Below are 21,079 nucleotides of genomic sequence, written 5' to 3'. Positions count from 1 at the left end.
GGAAGACCTTGCACCCGTCTTTCGGGACAGGGGAAGAGCCCGACCTAAACGTCTTCTCCTGCTCCTCTCTTTCAGACATTACTCTACAGTGGCTCATTCAGCATTCGAAGTCCAGGAGAAGCTGAGGCCCCTTCAGCCCCCGTCGCGCCTCGGGGGTCCACCCCAGTGAATAACCCGAGGCCAATAGCGCGCTCTCACATATTCACCTGTCTCTCTCTCTCCTTATCTCTCTCCCTATCTCTCTCTCTCCCTCTCTCTCTAGATCAATATTTTTAGGGGAAATCCCACTTTCCTGTCCTACGAAAGGTTCACCTCCTGTTTTACATCTTCTCCTGGCCCCCTTTTCTTCCTTCCTCCCTTCCTCTCTCACGCCCTTCGTTTGTCGTTGATGTATATAAATATATGTATATATATTTTAATTTTTTAATTTAAGAAAAAAAACAAAAACCAGTCGAGTTGTGACTAAAATTGACCGTCAGGTAGGTAGAACCAGTGTTCGGGGCCAATGGGAATGAGTTGGGGGTGGGAGGCTCCCTGCCTTCTCGTTCCCGGCAGTGACCGCGCAAGAAAAACAAAAAAAGAAAGAAAATCAAATCCAGCATCTTCTCGTTCTGTTGCTGGTGTTTGGTGCCGTGGAGCAGCAGCACCTCAGTTTGTTGCCTCCATCCTCTCTCTCTCCGGCTTCCATTTTCTGGTCTTACTCCTGGGTCTCCTTTCTTTTCTTGCTAAAAGAGGCATGCCCCCCCCCCCTTTATTTATTTATTTTTTTTTTACTGTGGCTCTGTCTCCATTTCAGCCTTTTCCATCTGTCCTTGTGCCATCTGCTTGGAGCGTTGATAAGAGGCAGATTAGCTTCACCGTCCCCTCCTGATTTGCTTGGAAAGGGAGGAGGGTGGGGCAGTGTAGGTGACTCGAGAAGAGGAACTTCCAAAAACACGGCACGTTGTTATCTCGCCAGGAGTGGGACCAGCGAGACTGCAGGCGAAGGGCGTTTTTGGGCAGGGGAGGGGCAGTCCCGGTCCTCGAGGCCTTGCAAACCCGCCTGGTTCGCAGGATATCCCTAATGACTATTCGTGAGAGAGATCTGCCCGCACTCTGCCTCCGCTGTATGCAAATCTATTTCAGGCACATTCACGAGGGATATCCTGAAAATCCGCCTGGTTTGCGGCCCTCCAGGACCGGGACTGCCCACCCCTGGTTTTGGGGATTGCAATCCAAGATGGCCGTTTCCTTTCTCTCCTGCCAGCTGAATGATTTCTGAAAATGAAATACACGTTTGGCTATTTCTGCTGCTTTCAAAGCCTGACTCTTTTTTTTTTTCTGGGGGGAAACGAATGCAGTCATTGGTTCAAAGAGCTGTTAGTCATGAGCAGGCTCTTTTTTTTTTTTTTCTTCAGTCAAGGGTGTACCCAATGGCAACTTGCACAGAGCTTCTCCAACCTGTCCTGGAGCCCCACTCCCAGTCAGGTTTTCCAGATATCCACAATGAATATGCATGAGAGAGATCTGCATATTCGTTAGGGAGAGCCGGGAAATCCATTTGGCTGTGGGGATCACCTGGACAGGTTGTGGGAAGCCCTGACTTAAGGTTATACATGTTACAGCTTCCCCTTTCGGCGTGCTCCAGGCCAGCCCCCGAGCCGCTGGGCCAGGAGATGTATGTTTCAAGTTCATCCTTGGGTTGCTGTTCAGCGGAAGTTACACAATTTGCATATTTCCTTGAGTAAAGCGAAAGTGAACTTACGGGTGACATTTGCCCGCTCCAGCCAGCTCCACCTCGGCCTCCAAACACGGCACCCGCCCTTCACCTTTTTTTTTGAGAAGCATCAGAAGCGACTGGAGCATCCCCTCCCCCACCCCATGTTCATGGGTCTTTTTGATAATGTTGGGATGCTCCAGAGCAGCGATTCTCGCCCACATCCTGGAGCTTCGCCCCACAGGCTTTGCTCTCGTCGACGTGTGCAAATATTATGTCCTATCTTGCGACCCCCATCTGGCTGGGGCGGTTCTCGAGGACTGGATCCCGAGACTCTCCTTAGGACCGTGTTCTCCTGAGAAGCATTTTTTTTCCCAACAGAGCCTGTGCCAATGATGCAACCGAGCAGATAGGGATTTAGCAGCGGTCTCTGCGGTGCTTCCCGTTGCCACCTTACTAAGGTCAGCCTGAAAAGGCCGAGTCAAGCATGAATTTATCCCAGTGCATGTCCTTTTAGGGATATCTGAACTGCATGCATGCAGTGGGGCTAAACCAGGACTGGTTGACCTGGGTGAGGTGACAACCTTGCCCAAAATGCACCACGCAACATACATTCAGATATTGCAGTGCGGGGAGCCAAAGCGTTTTGCATGACTTGGCCATGGGCTTAGAAGGAGGGGTATTCACTAGTCAGACCTCTTCAGCCATTGCCGGCATGGTTTTGGGCCATCTGGTTGCTTGGTGTTAGTTGGCTGAGGATTTACTATCCTGCATGTTACGAGGCAAGTAGTAGTTGGGAACAAGAGATGGACCGATATGGGGTACTTTTTGGTGAAAACCTTTTTTTTTTTCCATGGTCCAATAACAAAGCAGTAGGGGTTTCCCACCCTTTGGTAGTCACCTAATGGAACAGTCTGATCGTGTAGCTCTGAGCAGGGCTTTGTGCTCAGTATCGGAACCAATCTGAGCTTGTGTGGTGAGGGATTAATCACTGTCCTCCGTCCATCTTGAGCGGGGTGGAACGGGTAAATGAGGAGCGGTCGTTTACCCTTTCAGATAACACTAAAACGAGGGGAGGCTCCATGAAACCAGCGACCAGCAGATTTAAAACAAATTGTAAAAAGTACTTTTGTCACTCAGCGCACTATCAAGCTGTGCAATCGGCTGTCAGAGAACGTGGTCAAGGCGACGAGCCTAGCGGGGTTTTAAAGAAGTTTGGAATAGTTCCTGGAGGAAAAGTCCATAACATGTTATTAGCCGGGGAGACTAAAGAAAGTTATTGCTATCGCTTGGAGTGGGATCTGCCAGGTACTTGCAGGTATGGATTCATTGGCTGGGCTCAGTGAACCTTGATCTGAACCAGCGTGGCCATTCTTATGTTCTTGTGGCGTGTCGTCATGCATCTTTTTTTTTTTTGTCCATAAAATAAGATCCTAAAAGCTCTGTGTTGTCAGACCCTTTACATATGTGCCAGGTGGTTGACATCACTTTGGCTGCAGCCATGTTTGTCGTGGTAAAATGGGCCTTAAGAAATCCTGCCATCCGCCTGGCTCGTTAGATGTGCGTTACTATATTCTAGTGCAAGATTCAAAATGCAGGCACTCGCGTGTATACCCTGTTCGGGCACCAGTCGTTCTGAACCTAACCAGGCACCACTGCGACTGGAAGAAGCCACGCACTCTCACCTCCAGCAGTGCTGAAACAAAACTGGAACGTCTCCGGTTCGCATTAAAAATATTTAAAAGGCAGTGGAACCTGTGCTCCATGCCCACTCCATGGGTGACTTACGTCCTTACGACAGCCCCTGACTTATGCAAGAAAACCGTTGATTACAGTAACAAGCTGATTTCATGGACCCTTCATAAGGCCGTTCTCAACCCCTAAATCTGCAATAGAGATTCTTTTTTTTTTTTTTTCTGCTTAAAACAGCCACCACCTTTCAGACAAAAATTCTCCATTATCTGTGCTTGTGTGATTAAAAGATAAGGCTTGAGTTAAGCCTGCCTGCTTCCCCCTCCTTCTGGTCTTTCATTGACCATTCTTGATGCGTCGTTGGAAGGTTGTTAGAGTAGAATCGGAGGTCCATAGTGAATTCTGTAACATGGCTCTAGGCATCCATTCCGACCCTCCGCGACCATCTCCAGCAGGACGGCCACCTCCGGTCCTGGAGAGGCACAAGCGGGCCGGGTCTTCAGGCTATCTACAATGAATATGCAGGAGGTAGATTTGCATGCACTGCCTGGAGGACCAGAGTTGGCCACCGCTGTGATAGGGAGTTCAGATCACTAGATCCTTCTCCAGATGCACTCTGGACTCTGTTCTGTGTGTCCCGTGGAAAAGGACAGTGCTATACTGATCCAGAACAGTGTTTTTTTTATAGGTGCACCCAATGAAGGGGAGCTTAGTTGGTCTTTCTGAATTTTCTGATAAATTAAATACCTGGCCTCTGATGAAAGGGTGCGGAAGTTTATACTGGGAAGCTCCAGATCAGCCTCCCTTCTGCAGAAGGTATCGCCCTTTCAAATGCTGGCCTGATAAAGCTCAGTATAAGTGGGTGGGGACTGAAGGACGCGCCTTGAAGCCCTTGCTTTCGGAATGGAAATGTGGTGACCGGCCGGCCACGGGTCGGGCAATTGCCCGCTTTGGTCTCGCCGGCAGGGTGGGTGCAGCCTTCTTGCACTTGGGCCCTTAAAAGGAACTCCGTTCCCTTTTCGCTGGGAAGGACGTTGCGGATGAGAACAAGGATTCGTGGCTTGAGCCTTAAAAGGGGGCTTGATTTGAGATGCCGCGTAAGGAAATATTTCTTCACGGCGACAGTGGTGTGGATACATGGGGGGGGGGGGGCAGCGCCGGAGGCAAAACCAAAAACCGGAATTCCAGGAAACTTGAGCCAAGCCCAGAGGCTCCTTGGTGAGGAGGAGGAGGAGGGTGGGGGATAAAGCTGCGGGATTGCGACAGGAAAGGAAACGGGCCAGCCTGGATGGGCTCTGCCATCCCTGTTCTCAGAACCTTCCCTTCACTGCCAAGAAAGCGATCGCCCCGGGTTCATTCCAGCAGTCGGGCGCTAGCAGGACGCCCCGTTTGGTGCTTCGTGTGCTCTTGTCCAGCTCTGACTCTCTTGTACAGGATGGCATGCTGTTCGGGTTCCCCTTCCTTAAGGTGCAGCCACTTGGAAGAGCCGAAACTGTTAAAAAAATAAACCCATAATGCATTTTCCTCTTTTGTTCTTTTTGCAGAGTTGCACAAGAAAATTATTTTCTATGAATTTTTAATTTAATAAATTGTAAAGTGCTGTCTCTTTTTGTGTTGTTTGCTCATATTAAACCTTTTCTGTTGTTGGGAGATGGGTCTTGTAACTGTACAATCATTTTGGCCTTCTAATAAATTAACAATTTTGTGTTTGTGGGCTGTCGTCATCATTTTTAAACTTGGCTCGTTCCATTAAATTGAGTGCTTACCTACAATCTCTGTCGGGTGGCGTTAGTGTAACCCACCAGGAGCAGGTTATTTGGAGGGCCGCAGTAAAAATATTTTGCAAACAAATAGATGGATCCAAGTAGGCGCCATACTTTTCTGGCTCTGATGAATGCTGTCATAATGCCAGGAAACTGGTTTTTGCCTGCCACCGTTGGCACATGCAGATTGAAGCTAATGGGAGTTTATTGCGAAGCGACTTTTCACGGCCTGGAAAGGCGCGTGCCAGCTTGGCTATATGGTTACCAACTGACTCCTTTTTTTTCAGGACAGGCTGATCCAGTTATGGATGGTGGCTCTAAAATAAACAGGACCTGCAAGTCCATGTGTGCAGCAGGGATAAAACCAGGATCAGGGTGTCCTGAGGAAGTGAAGCCAGTTAGTTGGCCTACTTTGCTGATTTGAAAATGACAGCAACAAGGAAATCCCAAGGATATGCAGGGCGCAGGGAATATACATGAGCTTTCTTAGCATGCGCTGCCTCCGTTGTATGCAAATAGGGCGCATGCATATTCATTGTGGAGTCCATCGCGGACCTCAAGGACAGTTTGGGGGTCCCTGCTCTGCAGAATTTACCAGGACAGTGCCTCCCATGAGATAAATTTGCATGCACTGAAGGCACTGAATGCAAATCTTATCTCATGCATTTTGATTGAAGATATCTCAGAAACCCGACTGGCTGGGGGTCCCTCGGGATAGGTTTGGGAACCGCTGAGAACACGGGAGCACGAGTCCATCTCTCACTCTAGGCCAGGGTTTCCCCAACCATGTCCTATAGAGCCTTGCCTAATCAGTCTAGTTGTCACGGTATTGGAAATGAATATACAGGGGTAGGAATTTTGTTATAACACAGGAGAAAAATCAGTGGAAAAGTAATTTTTCCACTGAATATTTTTTTTGCTATAACATAGAAAATCCCAGGAAAAATACATTTAAAACTGAAAATGAAGACCCCCCGCCCCCTACCGATTTCATGCATATTCAGGGCGGATAACCTAAAACTCGGACTGGTTCTTCCTCTAGGACTGGAGTGGGGAAACCCTGGCCTAGAGCAGTGTGTGCGGTTACCTGGGGTGTGGCATCAAATGCATGCAAATACAGTTCATGAATATTAAGTGAGGCCATCCTAGAACTAGGTCACAGATGGATAAATGCAGCCTTCACATAAGGCATTCTTGCTTTGTGCAAGAACATCTAATAATGGAAGGATTTCCACGGGCCAGATGATGCTGTCCTACAATTATTTCCAGCCAGTGGATTTCCCTTTAAGATGCAGTGGCTGTGTTTGGCCACGTCGAGCCCTTTTCAGGCCTGTTTGCATACTTGCGTGAGAGAGGCTGCGCTCCCAGGCTTTCCTGGCTGCCACTGCTCGGCTGTAGACGATCTGAGCCCCCTCTTCTCTCCCTCCCCCCCTCCATTCACTGCCGGGCTTGTTCCACTTCTCCACCGATCCCTCCCTGCCCCCACTGCCATGCACCAGAGCTCTAAAACCAACAAGACGGACATTGTTCTCCCACTGGCCCTCGCTCAGGAGGAAAAAAAAAAAAAAAAGAGAGAAAGATACAGAGAGAAAAAAAAAACATCGTCTTCTTTTCAATTCATCCTCCAAAATTGCAAAAGGCATTCATCTCGTCTTAGCCCACAGTGATCAAGCTTGGAACAAAGCCCCTTTGGCTGGCCCTGAATGCACAGAGAGAGTGAGTGGATGGGGGGGAAAGCTGGAAAAAGCGCCCAGGCTCCCCTCTCCCCAAGTTATCCTACAGCCTCCTGCTTCTTAGCCTTTTGTGCCTGCCCGGCCTTGTTTTGGGGCTGGGGAAGGTGGAAGAAGGGACCCAATTTCTAGAGGAAGAGTGCAGGTCGCTCCCGACCTTCTTGCACTCACCATCTGATGCCTTTTGATTACAGAAGTAATTTATTTTAAAAGATTTCTTACCCGCCCTTCCATCGTTCAGGGCGGGGTACAGTAGCACATCCATAATTCGTTAACAAACAAGGCACAATGCAGTAATAGAGAAAATACAAATCTTAGTAGGCCGCAAGGAATATCACAGGAGGTTCGGCTCTCTAGGCCGTAGGCCTTCTGAAATTAATTTTTGAGTGCTTTCCGAAGTAATTTCACATTTGAAATTGTCCCTGTCTCTGTAGGGCGGGTGTTCCAAAGCAGGGGTCCAGCCATCGCGAAGGCGCGCTCATGGGTTGCGTCAACACGAGCCAATGTCATGGTGGGAACATCAATAGACCTAGGTCTGATGGTCTCTGGGAACGGGAGGAGGCCTACAATGTCAGTGTTGAAATGTTCAAGTAAAGGACTACAAATCCCAGAGTGCACAGGGATGTAAGTTGAAATAATCAGGTTTGACCAAACATCTCCGTCCAGGTACTGGGTCACTTGTTAGCGCTGGGAGAGATTTAGCCCCTGGCCTTCCTGGGGTGGGTTTGTTTTCCCCTTGCCTTTCTTTACCGTAAAGTAAGCATAATTCTTTCTCTAATGATGTGCATCCTATGCGCATTCAGCAAATATTTATCAAGGGAAATGAGAAAACCCACTTTTAGCAATACTGCAGGGTGTTCAGAAAACAAAATGCCTGCAACCTCTCCAGTACAGCTGCCAAGTGACCCGCTCCACGGAGCAAGGCCTGGCTTTTGCATGGCGTTAGTAGTTCCTGCTTTTGAACCATTTGAAATCAGCCCTGCGGGTGCCAGAGTGCAGCAGAATGGGGGTCGTCAGAGATTCAGAACTGGCCTAAAATCTCCCAGGCTGTAGAGGTGAGCACTGGTGTACATGAGCCTTATGCTCTTGTGAGCTTTGTCATGTTTCTGAATGCTCGGGCAGAAAAGTTGAAATGTCATTAACCAATTAAGTTCATTACAAAATGGCTGCCCAACCTGGAGGCTGAACTGCTCACCTAAGCCATTTAATTTTGCAAAAGGAAAAGAAAAAAAACAATGAGGTGATCTGTAGCTCAGCACCTACCAATGAGCATCTCAATAAAAAAAAAAAAAAAAAAAAAGGTGAATTTGTTGTTATAATTTCAAGGCTTCTTTTGGGTCCTGCCATCCAGGCTGCCTTATAAACCCACAGGATTAGACCCTGAGGAACAGGCAGGTCTCCTTTACACTGCTCACTTTTTTTTAACCAAGGATCCTTTTTAATTTTTAAGAAAGCAATAAGACAAAGGCAAGAGTTGACGTATGTCAAACAATGTCCAGTAACAAAGCAGATACACATTATGAAGCCAGGCACTTCAAGGATGTATTAGGACCAGGGGACACTCCATAAAAATAACTTGGAACAGATTGAAAACAAATCAATTGTCAATGCAAAATTAAGCTGTGGAACTCGTGACCTGAGGATGCAGTCATGCTTAATAGTATAGCTGGGTTTAAAAAAGGTTTGGCAAGTTTGACAGGTCCGATAACAATCATTAGCCTGGCAGACATGGCGATCAAACGCTGGGGAGGGACTTTCCCATTAAGATTTGCCGGATACATCTTAAGTGACGCGGACTGGCCAGTGTCAGAGGCAGGATGCTGGGCTCGATGGACCACTGGTCTGACCCAGCATGGCATGTCTCATGTAGAAAGTTCCGGAGAGAACAAAAAATAGAATTAGGTAGGAGATAATAAGAGTCTGGGAGTGAAGCTAAAGGAAACGAGGTTTGCAGGGCTGGTGCTTCCATTAGGAAAACTAAGGCAGTCACCTAGAGCGGCAAAATTTGGGGGCGGCAAAATCCCAGCAGCACGATGAATGGAGCGCTGTGCGGGACCTGCCACCAATAGGTGAGGGGAGGTGGGGGTGCATGACCGATGGTTTGCCTAGGTTGCAAAATATTCTTGTACCTGCCTCGGAGATTATTTATTCTCAAAAAGAGTAGCGTGACTTCATAACAACATTTAAATACATAAAGCAGGGCTGGGAATAGGATGGTGCTCCAGCTCTACCGAGGTTAGGACAAGGAACAAGCTTTTGCATTGCAGTAGGGGAGATCTAGCCTGGGCATCGTGGGAGGCACTGGAGCAAGCTTTCTAGGGAGGTGGTTGAATCTCCCTTACTGTAGGTATTTTAAGAGCAGAGCAGAGACATATCTCTCTGGAATGGTTTAGGTATAGAAGTAAATCCTCCTGTGTGGCGAGAAAGGGGCTAGATGACCTGCTGAGGTCCTTTCCAGTCTTTTCTCAGGATCGACGACGTAGCGGGCATGGGAGAATAATAACGTTCCAGAAGAATGCAGGGAGCGCATGATCCCTGTCGGGGCAATACTAGGGTAAACCAAGCCAATCTGTTGGTTGGGTCAGTCCAAGCGGTGGGATGATTCTGTGGGAAGTCCCGGGGAGAGCCTCGCTCCTGCTGCCTTGCTGCGAGACAAAGCACACGGACACCTTTCTGCCCCAGGCAGGACTTCCCTGCCCCCTTTAGTGCAGCTTCACGTGAAGTCGGTTTATCCTTCACTCTCCAGGAGGGGAAGGCCGGGGGATTATAAAAGGAACTGGTACGGCAGAAAACGAAATCCTCTCACGTTCTGGGCCGTAAACTAGGCAGTGCTTGAAGTATATCCCAGTTGAGACGAGCCAATAAGCCATGAAGGATGGATAATGCCAGTCAAAAGAAAAGAGGCAATTAACTGCCTAGAGATCTGACATTGCCATTAAAAGATATTTAACTATTCTTAAACGATTCCTTCACAGGACCTGTCAAATGTGTTAAAGGAGGGGAGGGGGGAATAGAATTACTAACTTTCTTTGCACAAAGACTGCGAGTTTCATCTCCGTGGCAACAGGGTGAGGAGAAACCTGTGGGTGTAATTCATTTCACATGCACCCCCCCCCCCCCCCCATTCTCTGGCCTGTCTCTTAGCAACCGACTCCCTCGTTGAATGGCATTTCATGGCTCTGAGGGTGGAGATGGGAGCACCAGGAAGGACACAGGTCCAAAGACAAACACGGACGGAAGCCGCCAACTCTCGGAAAAGCGGTTCGGACGGGCTCCGTCGTTTATCGCAGGGCCCGGAATGGTCTCTGAAGAAGCGCGCGCGGACCTCTGCTGGCCATTCTCCGAGACAGAGTGGACGGGCCTTCCTCGGCGCACTGCAAACGTGTTGGGGAAATAGGAACCTCTTTGGATTTCGGAGGGTTGTAGGAGAACCCCCCAGGGACCATTTTCTGCACCCAGTGCAAGGAAAATTCCCCATTTCTCTACCTCATGGTTTCCCCTTGCATTTTAAATGGCTTCTGAAAGCTCACTGTCTCCCTCTTTCCCGTGACTAGGAGATAGGACCCCCAGGCCATAAGGTCGAGTCAGTCCTGGTTTTATCCCATTGCATGCATGGATCTGTAGCCTTGCTTTTCTTAAGGAAAACAGAACCACAGGTCCCTGCCAAATGATCTGGAGCCATCTGATAACCCTACCACTGATTTAAAAACATAGAAAAATAGAATTGTGATGGCAGGAACATATCGTCTGCCTTGTATCCTCACCTCTATTCCCTTTTGACCCTAATTTTTAATTTGGCTACAGATCTTACGGTCCTCTTCAGTAACGCATCTTCCCGTTGGACCTGCATGGGAAAATTGTCACAATCTGGTATTTATTTGGACTAAGGCATAATCCCTGCTTAACTCTGAATAGCCGGCTCACTTTTTCCTCATGCATAAATTTCCTCTATGCGAGGGATTCTGGATGGAGAGGACAAGAAGGCTCCTAAGTTACCTAACCTCCAAAGCAATCCGTCACAGGCATTGCCCTTGCAAAAAGGCCTCAGTCCCAGAAGCACGGATGAGAGTTCACACTTTCTTCCTGGCCCATGAAGCTTGGGAAATATTATCCTGAGGACCAGTGACACCAGCTGAGTAGGCCTCCACATCATCTACAAGGGTCACATCTCCACGCAGGGAACAGAAAGGAAGATGCTTTTTCTCCTCAGTCCTTATTCTAGCATTTTAGTCGGGGCAGTTCTCTGTGGTTCCGAACCTCTGTTTCTGAGAGAGGGCTTCTCAAAGCACAGTGAGAGTTGTATTCCATCTGTACCATATTCTCCCTAAGAAGCAGCTGTAAAGCTGACTTAAAATGAGAATTCTAGAGTAATATTAAAGTATTAGGATCTCAGCTAGAGGGAGTAATTAAGCTAAGGCCTCCAGAAGCTGTTGAGTGTTACCTGGATAAGTGCAAACCATAATATTGACATGCAAAGATGGTTTGAGAGACTCATGTTCATGTGGTCAGGGTCATGGTGGTTGGATGAAGGGCAGGTTCTCTAGACCTTCTGCCTGGGACCAATGACATCTTCTCATGTCCACTCTTTGCTGTATGAGTGGGCAGCTCTGCTCCTTTAATGTCAACAAGGGTCAGGCAGCAGGCTTTCAGGTTACCATCCAGGCTGCTGCGGCTGCTGCTGCGGCTGCGGTTGCTGCTGCGGCTGCGGCTCTGTTGTTTTGCTTTGCATATCCGCGTTGCAGTGGCAGGGTTGTAAAATAAGGCTAAGGTAGCGTGGTTGCCATGTCAGTCCCCTTGAATGCATACAAACAAAGGTCAGTAAATAAAAACAAGGGAAATTCAGAAGCAATCCAAGAATGTAAGACATTTGAAATTGAAAAGATCAGACATAAAGGAGCCATGAGCTTTCTCATCCGTTACTGTCTCCCTGTCCATCTTCTCACCCCTCTGCTAACACACCACCACCTTTCCTCTCCCTCCCGTCCCGCCACCCTGGTAATGTAAGCTAGGAATCACTTGGACATTCAGGCAGCCTTTACCTGCCTATTAAGTTTGGACCTGATACAGAGAGTGTGGCTCCTGAAAGTTAGCCAAAAAATGTATTAGATTAGTCCCCTTATATTTTTTGCTCACCTTTGTTTCCAGGCATGGAAAGGTTAGTAGTCACTGTGGCATGGCAACCCATCACCCAAACACTTTCAATTCTCCAATAAGATGGTGAGAAAAAGCAGGCAGAAAGCTAAACATGATGAACTAGTGGACTATGGGATACACCAGATTTTTCTCTAAGGCATTTCCAAATTCTCATTTTCCTGATCTTGACAGTGCCCCTGTAACCAAGATATTTACCTACCAACCACATTCAGAGCCCTTGCATGCGCATTTTTCTCCTGTATATGTACTTATTTATTGACTTATTTAATATTATTAATTATAGAATAGTCTGATAATCTGAATTCAGTCCAGCACCCAAGAATTGGAATTAGTAGGCTCCTGTTCTGTGTGTGGTATGATGTTTCACACCAGAAATTAGGGAAATGCAATCTTTAAAAAAAAACATTGCCTAAAAATGTCATAGGTTCCACAAATTAATTCAGGAAACTGACTGTTTAATTTAAGAGAATCATGATGCAGATTACTTACATTGGCAAGACTGCATGTAGCAGAGCTCGGGCTGACTTGCCCAAGTTGCCAGGCGTACAGCAAGAGGATTCGATGCAGGCTCTTGCAAGCCAGGACCAAATCAGCGCCACATCTGGACAGCTGTTTCCCAGATTCACTGGGGGAAATCTCAATGCTGTTGTCCCTTTTGCTGCTTCATTTCCTTGTGTTCCATAAACCTGTTTTGGTGTCATTTTTTTGTGCCCATTGAACCAGAGATCTCTTAAATGAATTACATAAATTCAATCCCCACAAATACTTTATTTTCAGCTATTAACCCTCTTCCCCCGTACCGCCAGGAAGCTGTAATACTGACTGCTTCTGCAGGTGTAGAATACAAAGTACGTGGGAAACGAAGAAAGGATAAAGGCACACGAAAACATTCCATAAAACATATTGTAGACGTTTAACTTCTTTCTAAGATATTCACCCTATGACAACATACTGGGTTTAGTATACTCTGCTATAACATTGCATAAAAATATCACATGGCTACATACGTAATGAGAAAATGTATACAGGGCAAACCAGTACTTTTACCATGTATTGTAAATGCATTTGCATCAAAGCTTTTACCTCTTCCAAGAAAAAAATGGATGTCCCCACAAGATATTAGGCTTGTCATTACTCTAACCTGCACCCCAGTGAACTCTGCTTCACCTGAATCTAGTCATCCAGCTCCCATCCCAGTGCATTAACAGAAGACAGTGTGTTTGAATTCCAGGGCTGGATCAAATCTCATGGCAGCAGTCAGTAAGATTGCAACATCATGCCAAGTAAGTAACGCAGATCAGAAACGTTCCTTTCAGTGATATCCTTCACAGAGCACAAAAAGGGCCTCCAGGTCTTTTCAGTACTGTGGACGGAACCTTCTTGTGCCATTTCACTCCATAGCAGTACCTTGACAAGAACGCAACACCAGATCCAAAGGACCCTGAAACCCTGCCCTGTGCCATTTCACAGCTACAAGGCCATGACCTGATTAGAGACAAACAATGCTGGATAATGTGAGAGGCTGAGGCTCCAGAGGTGCACCCAGGTATTATACAGTGAATGAATAGGTTAGCTAACCAAGCCAGAGAATCTGCCTGCTTCATTATAATTAATTAGTAAAACAATAGCAATTAAAAGTAAGTCTTAGCAAAAAAATGTGTGTACTCAGGGTCGGATGAGACAGTACATCTGTTCACACTCCTTTGGGGTTCATTACAGCAGGAGAACTAAATATGCAATATTTGAGATGTTTGATTTAAGATGTGTCTCAGGAAGCGCATTGATTTAAGATGTGACCACCAGGGAAGATAAAGGATGACATTTAAGGATTATGAAGAAAAACAATTGCTACACAAGCCACAAAATTGTGCATTGTTTGTGTGTGCCATGAATTTTGCACGTGCACCCAAGTAATTCTGGAAAGCAGAAAAACTCACGCAAGTTCACATCACTGCAAGGAAACAAAAAATAGCAATGCCTGCAAAAATACCACCGGCTTTGTTGTGTGCAGTCATGACACAGCGCCAGCTTTACCAAAGGTGTGCGATTGGTGCAATGCAAAGAAACTGCTTGTGCCAAAAAGTTGGGCGCCGGTGAAAAGATGTGGAATTAGCAAATCTGTCCCCAAATAATTTTTCCCACAGAGCTAAATATCACAAAAAGTCCTTTAAGATTGAAGAGTTCAGATATTGTGGCTTCATATTATTGTCACTACATCCATTAAATGTTGTACGCAAAAAGCAAAGTCTCCTCCCCTTGTACAATGGACAGAATTTAGTCTTGATGGCCTTTAGCTCTTGCTTTTGTGAGTGTGCGTAATGTTTTTGTTCATTTCACATGAATGGGCTCCATTCTGTACCAGCTTCCCAGCTGCAGCTTGCAAAAATGACTATTTGAAAAAGAAATAATCTTATGAGTATCCATTAAGCTTTCCCTTAAGGGGAACTTGAGATGTTTGGAGAACGGAATCTTGGACCTTCCAGCAAAGGTAAAGCAGCTGTAACCAAGCCATATCTAGCCATCTTTCCAAATGAGAGCAATACCATATTTACTGCTAGACTTGTGGGAATATGAGCATCTGCTCTATTATTGTACAGCTCACTCAAATATATTATTACTAAAAATAAAAGCAAAATACAAAACAACGTGCTCTTGGCATAAGCCAACTAAACCACCTTCAACATTCTCCATGTTTAGCCATGACAAGGCTTAGCAAGGTGTTCCAATTGCCATGACTGGTGTTGGTGTCTCCTTAGGTTTATCAAAAAAGATGGAGGAGGACATCTCAGTCTTAAGTTTGCTGTCAGAACCATCACTGGAAGATGCATCTTGTCCACACTCCTCACAACAGCAACAGCAGCAGTCCATGAAGGCTTGGCCAAGAGGCTTGCAGAGGCATAGCAGAAGCACTGGAGTCACAGAGGACTTGAAGAACATGAAGAACTGGTTGATGAGGTTGAGAAGGTCTAAGGTCTGTTTGGATATGTCCAGAGATGTATAGGCCACTAGTATGTTACAGATGTTTTCAGGGATCGTGCAGATTCCGTACACAATAGTCAAGCCTATCACGGTCCAGTTGAGCTGGTTTTCACATTGGTCATGTTTCGAATCACGGCACTTGACTGTCTTCACAGAACCCCGGATTCTTCTTGTCACCAGTTGACAGCTTATGGTGAAAAGAATAGGTAGGCAGAAGTAGCAGCCAAAATACCACCACATCCTTGCATTTTGATAGGTCAGAATCAGAGAGTAGATGGACTCAGGCAGGTTTGATGAAGGCTTTATGGTGCAGTATTCTGTAACCATACCAGAAATTGGTGATGTTTCTTGTGCTAGTTGCCAAAGCATAATCTCTGGCACAGCCAAGGTCATGGATCCAACCCAGATGACAGCAAGTTTGGCAACAATGGACTGGCACTGTTCTATGGGCCTCAGTTTGGAATGAGGACTTGTTGCTGCATGGAATCTATCAATTCCCAAGGCACACAGGCTGAAGGTAGCAACTCCTAGTGATGACACCTAGGAATATTGGAAAAAAAAACAACACAAAGGTTGGAGAAGAACTGAATCATCACCAACCATATTATAGTATGAAAGACACAATGACAAAACACCTTTCAAGATCTTGGCAATTATGCATTTCCACCACTAAGAACTGCAATTGTAAGACAATAATACATGTAGCCTGGAGAATGGTGCATTTTTTAATTTTTGCCTGGTAGTTTCTCCTTTCTCCTTCTTCCAATTCAATTGCACCCATGGATTTTGTCACAATGAGCCTTCATTTGCAACTACCCAGGGATTCTCCCCACCCTCATTTCATCGATGTCTCTCTCCCACTGCTCCTAGTCTGGTCAGTGCAGCAATGGTCCTGAGGTCAGGAGCCAGGCTTCCTTGTGGAACGCTGCATCACGTGCTTTAAATCCAGCCGCAAGGGGCTGCCCTTGCTGATGACCACAACTTCCTCCCCCCCCCCCCCCCAGGGAACATTACCTTTACAGCATCCCCTGCTCCAGCTGAGGTTTGGAATGCTTGCAATGTAAAATGAATATATTGAGGGGAGAGGGAAAAAGAAGCAGCACTCGGTTATAATCATGAATGAAGACACGAAACACCTCCAGTTCTAGACAAGAATCAATAAAAGATCCTCTCCTCCCTTAGCAGTCCTCTCCACCTATTAGTGCCCGCAGTGAAGTCAACTAATTTGTAATCTCATCCCTGTTTGTACAGTGTGGCATGAGAAGCAAGCCATGACATCACTGGAAGTTAAAGCAAAAGGCAGCTCAGGCTGGCAAGGGTGAAAGCACCGTGACACTCGATTTCTGAACATTCAGGACGGGCCGCAGCTGCTCCAGCCAATAGGAAATGCATTAGTTCTAATCTGCAACTTAAAAAAAATAGAATAGTAGGAGCTCACTTGGACTTCCAGCTGAGCTCGCGGTTTGAAATAAAGTGTATTAAAAATACTAAACTCATGACTTCTAAGGACATTTTTATTCACCTTTCTAGAATCCTGAGCCCTCTTGGCTTTGCTATAAAGGATGACTTTGCATTTATTTTCAATCTCCTCGTCTAGACCAGGACTCTAACATCTGGCTTAGGCAATTATCTTGTAGCAGGGCCCTGCTGCCACGTGGACTACGGTTAAATTAATTACTTGGATTCATTTTAGAGCATGCATGTCGATTAAACGGGATTGCAATGTGCGTGGCAATTGTAGCACTCCTCAAACATGCCTGTGACCACTCCTGGGGTGGAATATCTGTAATGACAGCCAGAGGAAGGGAAGGTGGGAATGAGGGAATACATTTCTTTGGTAAAATGATGGCAAGATTAACTTATAGGAACCAATTTCAGTTAAGGGCTCTGTCTGGAAATCAACGTAGAGATTTGGCAATGGGGACGCATTGTTTATTGTAAGCTATTTTTCAATAATGTACTTTTTAGAATAAGGACATAGATTAGGTTGGAAAGTCCTATGTTTGAGGGTCCTACAGTTAACATTTATGGGAGTTGGGGGTAGGTGATTGACCCCCTTTAGCTGGTCAACCAGTGAACTGCTGGAACTCTTAGTTCTCAACATGAACTCAGTGAGACTCGGGGAAAGATCTCTGTGTCATGTTGTGTATTGCAGAGGAGTGTCTGATCCTAATAATGGATGAGATTGGGGAGGGGGGAAGTATGGCCTCACTTCTGCACCCCAACCGGAAATAAATCGGTGCCATTGACTAAACTGAAACCTCCCTAGGAGGAGAACTGGGGACGAACCCAAGGGCTTATCCCATCCCCGCAGATCAATGATTAATGAGTAGGTTTCAGCATGAGGCTGTCCCAGGAGGTTTCAGGAACAGACCATCCCCACTACCACCGAGTTGTCTGTCTCTTACCTCCAGGTATTGCACAGCTCGACAGGATATCTCTCCTAGGAGCCTCTTCTTGGTGAGTTCGTTAAAAATCACCACCGGCAGGCAGAAAAAGAGAACCAGAAAATCCCAGAAGGCCAGACTGGCCAGGATGGAGTTCCAGGCACTCTTTAGGTAGTAATTGTGCCAGACGATGCACATGACCGACAGGTTACCGATGATGCCAATGGCGAAGACGATCAGGGACAGGAACATGACGGCGTAGGCACTGTACGAGTTCTCTGTCACAGGGTACAGCGGGTTCTGGATCTGCGCTCGCTTGTCCGAAGCCACGGTGTAGTTGCTATGGGGCCCCGTCTCCAGCGGAGCCCCACTGCTGTCCTTCTCCGTGTGCCTCCACGGGTCGGTGCTGGAAGGTATCAGTGGATCGCTTGGCCGGATGCGGGCTGGGTCGATGGGCCTGGGGTACTCCACGCGCACAGCTGGGGCGAACTGTCGTACAGCCAGGGAGTCGTCTTCCTTGGTCCCCCTTCTTCCCCTCTGCCTGGGACGCGGCCCTGGCAGGGACGGGAGAAAGCCGTCATCTGCCCCGGGATTCCTCCTCTCCTCCCTGTCGTTTCCCATCTCAAAGCGCGCGGGAGTCTCGAGAAAGCTGCCTGCCCCCTGGCTCCTGTTTTCCATTCCCGGGGAATTCCTCTCAGGGGAGACACCACCAGCCTTCCGGACAAGCTCAGCCTCGGCCTTTGCCGCCCGAGTCCCCGGGGACTGCAAATGGGCACCCAGCAAACACAGCAAAACAAGAAACATCCTTTTCCTTCCACCAAAAAAGTTGGACAAAGTTTGAGCTTTTTTTTTTTTCTTGTACAAGGAATGCTGTAGCACCAAAATATGCACAGTCCTGATGATTTCACCCCCCGAAAAAAGGTTTTTAATGAGTAAGAAAATAATAAAACATCCTTAAATGCAGCTGCCTTCTCCTAAGATCAGAGAACATAAGAGGCTTTACTCTGTCTCCGCTGCTGCTTTGTATTCTCTGCAGATTTGGCCTCTTTACTTTTCTCCCTCCCACCCGCTAAAGCCCCCACTTTCCCGAATGGTAAGAAAATTGCAGGACGCCTCGGCCCTCTGCTGGCAGCAGGTTAGACTGGGTGGATTTTTCTCGCCTGTCTCAGATGGATCTGAGTGGTGCTGAAGCATGAAGGAACCCTGAAATCCATTTAAACACCAAAGCCATTGTTTTAGCCATGATCTTCTCGCTGCCCTTCGTTTCATTATTTTTACTCGGGCAATGGCAGCAGAAGAATGAAACGAAATGAAACTTGCTTTTCGTGCCTCAGGATTTTAGGTGGCGTTTTTGAGTGCCATTTGGTTAGCAGAGACTGAACTAGTTTGTTTTGGTGACATCACCAATGACTTGTATTAAGGAGACAAGTACTGACCTCTCTGCCTCCGCCTTTCATTTTTGGTGACAAGGAAGAATCATCGGAATTATTAGTTGATTTTATGTAGGTGTGTGGCTCAGGTCATATATTTCTGGCCCTATGCCACTAGTAGTGGTATCTTTAAACTTTTCCCTAATTTCTCATGTAACCTCTACCATTGGTTATATTGGGTGGATGGTTGTGCAGAACAGAATGCCCTTGCTTGCCCATTCCTTTAAGTAAGTGACCTCTAGAGGGGGCGTATCCCTGGTTCTAGAGAGATAGATAGGTAGACAGGTACCAGGGATAGGTATATATACATTCTGGGTAGGATTGTTTTGTTTTTGAATTTACTAGGGAATTCATGTTCAAAGGGAGCAGGACCCATCCTTGGGGATATCACCTGGTTCTTCCAGTTCTGCAGGGCCTCTCTTTCTTGATGGAGGTTGAGAGACTAAAGGAATCTTTCTAGGCACTGAGCCTCACGGCACCTGGGAGGGGGCGTTGACACAACTGCTTAGAGAAAGACCTTTCTCCTTCTCTGAATTTTCTTTCTGTAAACAACTCAGTGTACCTGTGTTAATGTTGATGCAATTATGTGTTTGAGAAATGTCTGATGTGTTGCATTTGTGGACCCCTTGGGCTGAGGCAGGATTGATGCAATCTACAGGGAGGAGCCCTGCAGGTTCCCACCGTCGGCAGGCGGACCCAGACAAAGCAGAGGCCCAGCTGGAGCTTCGCCCCTACCAGTCCTTGTTTCCCTCAGGTTGAGCTTTTGGGTACCGGGCCGGTACCCAAAAGTCCTCCGCTGATGGAGGTTTGGTTTTGTTGTCTCCACTGTAAAATCCTGTGACTCATCTTTGTGTGACCCCAGAAGATTAAAAAATGTGGTAAGTTTGGACTGCAGGCCTTTGTGTGAAACTCTGATGATTAAATCCCAGGGTTATTGGTGTACCACGGAATAGTCAAAAGAGAAGACAGACGATTCATGTACGGAAGTAGTTTGATGTCACAGAGTGGAAAAGGTTGATTTTAACTTCCCCTATACAGAGATTTTTAGCCAGGTCCAATTCACTATCTTACCCACAACGCTGAAGCCAGGATCACAAAACTCCAGGATCAAAGCTCTTTATTAACATACAAAAGAGGGTTTTTTGGTGGGATCCCAGGATATTTATCCCCTGCTTTCCTTACTATCGCAGGGATAGTATCACCAACTTTTTTAAAATCCCAGAATATTCCTTCCAAGTCTATTTTTAGGTCTCCGGGGATATTGTTCTGTTCTCAGGTTATTCATCCTAGGCTATTTATCCCAGGTGTGTTTTGGTATCCTGGGCTAGCTGGATCCATTTTACCATGGCCCCGCTGCCCTGCCTCTTTGTATCCAGCCAGGAAATGGGAGGGGTGGGAAATTCAAATCCCAGGGTTCGTGCAGGTAACTCAAAGGTTTATTCAGGCCAAACTTCTGAATAGCGACCTCTAAGTGTTCCTCCTCCGCATTAATGAGCCATCAACAAGACTGCGCTTGCTTCAGGGCTGAGTTCTCCCTCACGCTGAGACCTTGTAACGCGCCCACAATGAAAGGCAGGAGCAGGGACTTGGATGAAGGACTGAGTACTCCTGCAACGTATCCGAAGTGAAATACAGACTCCACTGGAGCAAGCAACCATGCCACAGACATAAAAAGATGTAACATTCGCTGTCACGATCACAGTCGCTTCCAGGGGAACCCCCGCAAACTTCTTAAAGGTGGCGTTTCCGTTAATATCGGCCTGGGCCTCCCTGATCTAATTAAAGTACCTTGGCAAGGTGCACTCATGACCCCACCCTTTATATGGTTAATTATGATGCTCCAGGAGGGATTTCCCCAGAACCATTAAAGGTACCGGGGCCACAGATGGCGCGAGTGCCACCCAAGGACCGGCACAGTCAACCCCAGATCGGTCAAGTTGAGTGCATCCCCATGCACTGCGGGAACTCCAAGGACACATCTTATTACTGTTCAGCACCTCAGCAATTAAAGCCAAGTACAACCTCTACGATCAGACATCACCAGGAAGTCCAGGTTTTGGGGAGGAGAACGGGGTAAGCAGCCCACACACACCAAAGTGTTCCGAAGGTCCAAACTTAGAATGACGGGAGTAGCAGGCATGCAAGGGTCTGCTCTGAAAATTCTCCCACCAAATCTATCCGCACCCCTTCCACCTGCCACCACCACCATCACCCCCAAGCTTTTTGTCAAAACGTATGCCCATGCTTT

The 21,079-nt window shown here is 47.0% G+C and overlaps 2 protein-coding genes across 2 annotated transcripts in view; one reads left to right on the top strand and one right to left on the bottom strand.

The window, feature by feature from the left end:
- ARL8A (ADP ribosylation factor like GTPase 8A) overlaps positions 1–5,099 on the top strand; it is a 35,513-nt gene extending 30,414 nt beyond the window's left edge. Inside the window, exon 7 of the mRNA XM_029572717.1 lies at positions 76–5,099. Within this exon, the coding sequence (XP_029428577.1) occupies positions 76–125 (50 nt within the window). The 3' untranslated portion in view covers positions 126–5,099. The remainder of the gene's footprint in view (positions 1–75) is intronic.
- Positions 5,100–12,783: 7,684 nt separating this feature from the next.
- GPR37L1 (G protein-coupled receptor 37 like 1) lies at positions 12,784–18,370 on the bottom strand. The gene is made up of 2 exons (XM_029573958.1): positions 17,423–18,370; positions 12,784–15,554 (listed from the first exon to the last, which is right to left on the bottom strand). Exons 1-2 carry the CDS (start codon positions 18,203–18,205, stop codon positions 14,745–14,747), a joined length of 1,593 nt encoding a protein of 530 aa, XP_029429818.1. The 5' UTR covers positions 18,206–18,370; the 3' UTR covers positions 12,784–14,744.
- Positions 18,371–21,079: the final 2,709 nt, after the last annotated feature.

Source organism: Rhinatrema bivittatum, chromosome 12, assembly GCF_901001135.1.
Source record: "Rhinatrema bivittatum chromosome 12, aRhiBiv1.1, whole genome shotgun sequence".
Classification (NCBI taxonomy): domain Eukaryota; kingdom Metazoa; phylum Chordata; class Amphibia; order Gymnophiona; family Rhinatrematidae; genus Rhinatrema; species Rhinatrema bivittatum.
This window is presented reverse-complemented; position numbering and strand designations above follow the sequence as displayed.

Bases quoted from the DNA above. Each gene is read 5' to 3' on its own strand.
- GPR37L1 (XM_029573958.1), bottom strand. From the start codon at position 18,205: ATGTTTCTTGTTTTGCTGTGTTTGCTGGGTGCCCATTTGCAGTCCCCG. The intron at 15,555-17,422 runs GTAAGAGACAGA...CAATATTCCTAG, and splicing joins GAGCTGTGCAATACCTGGAG to GTGTCATCACTAGGAGTTGC.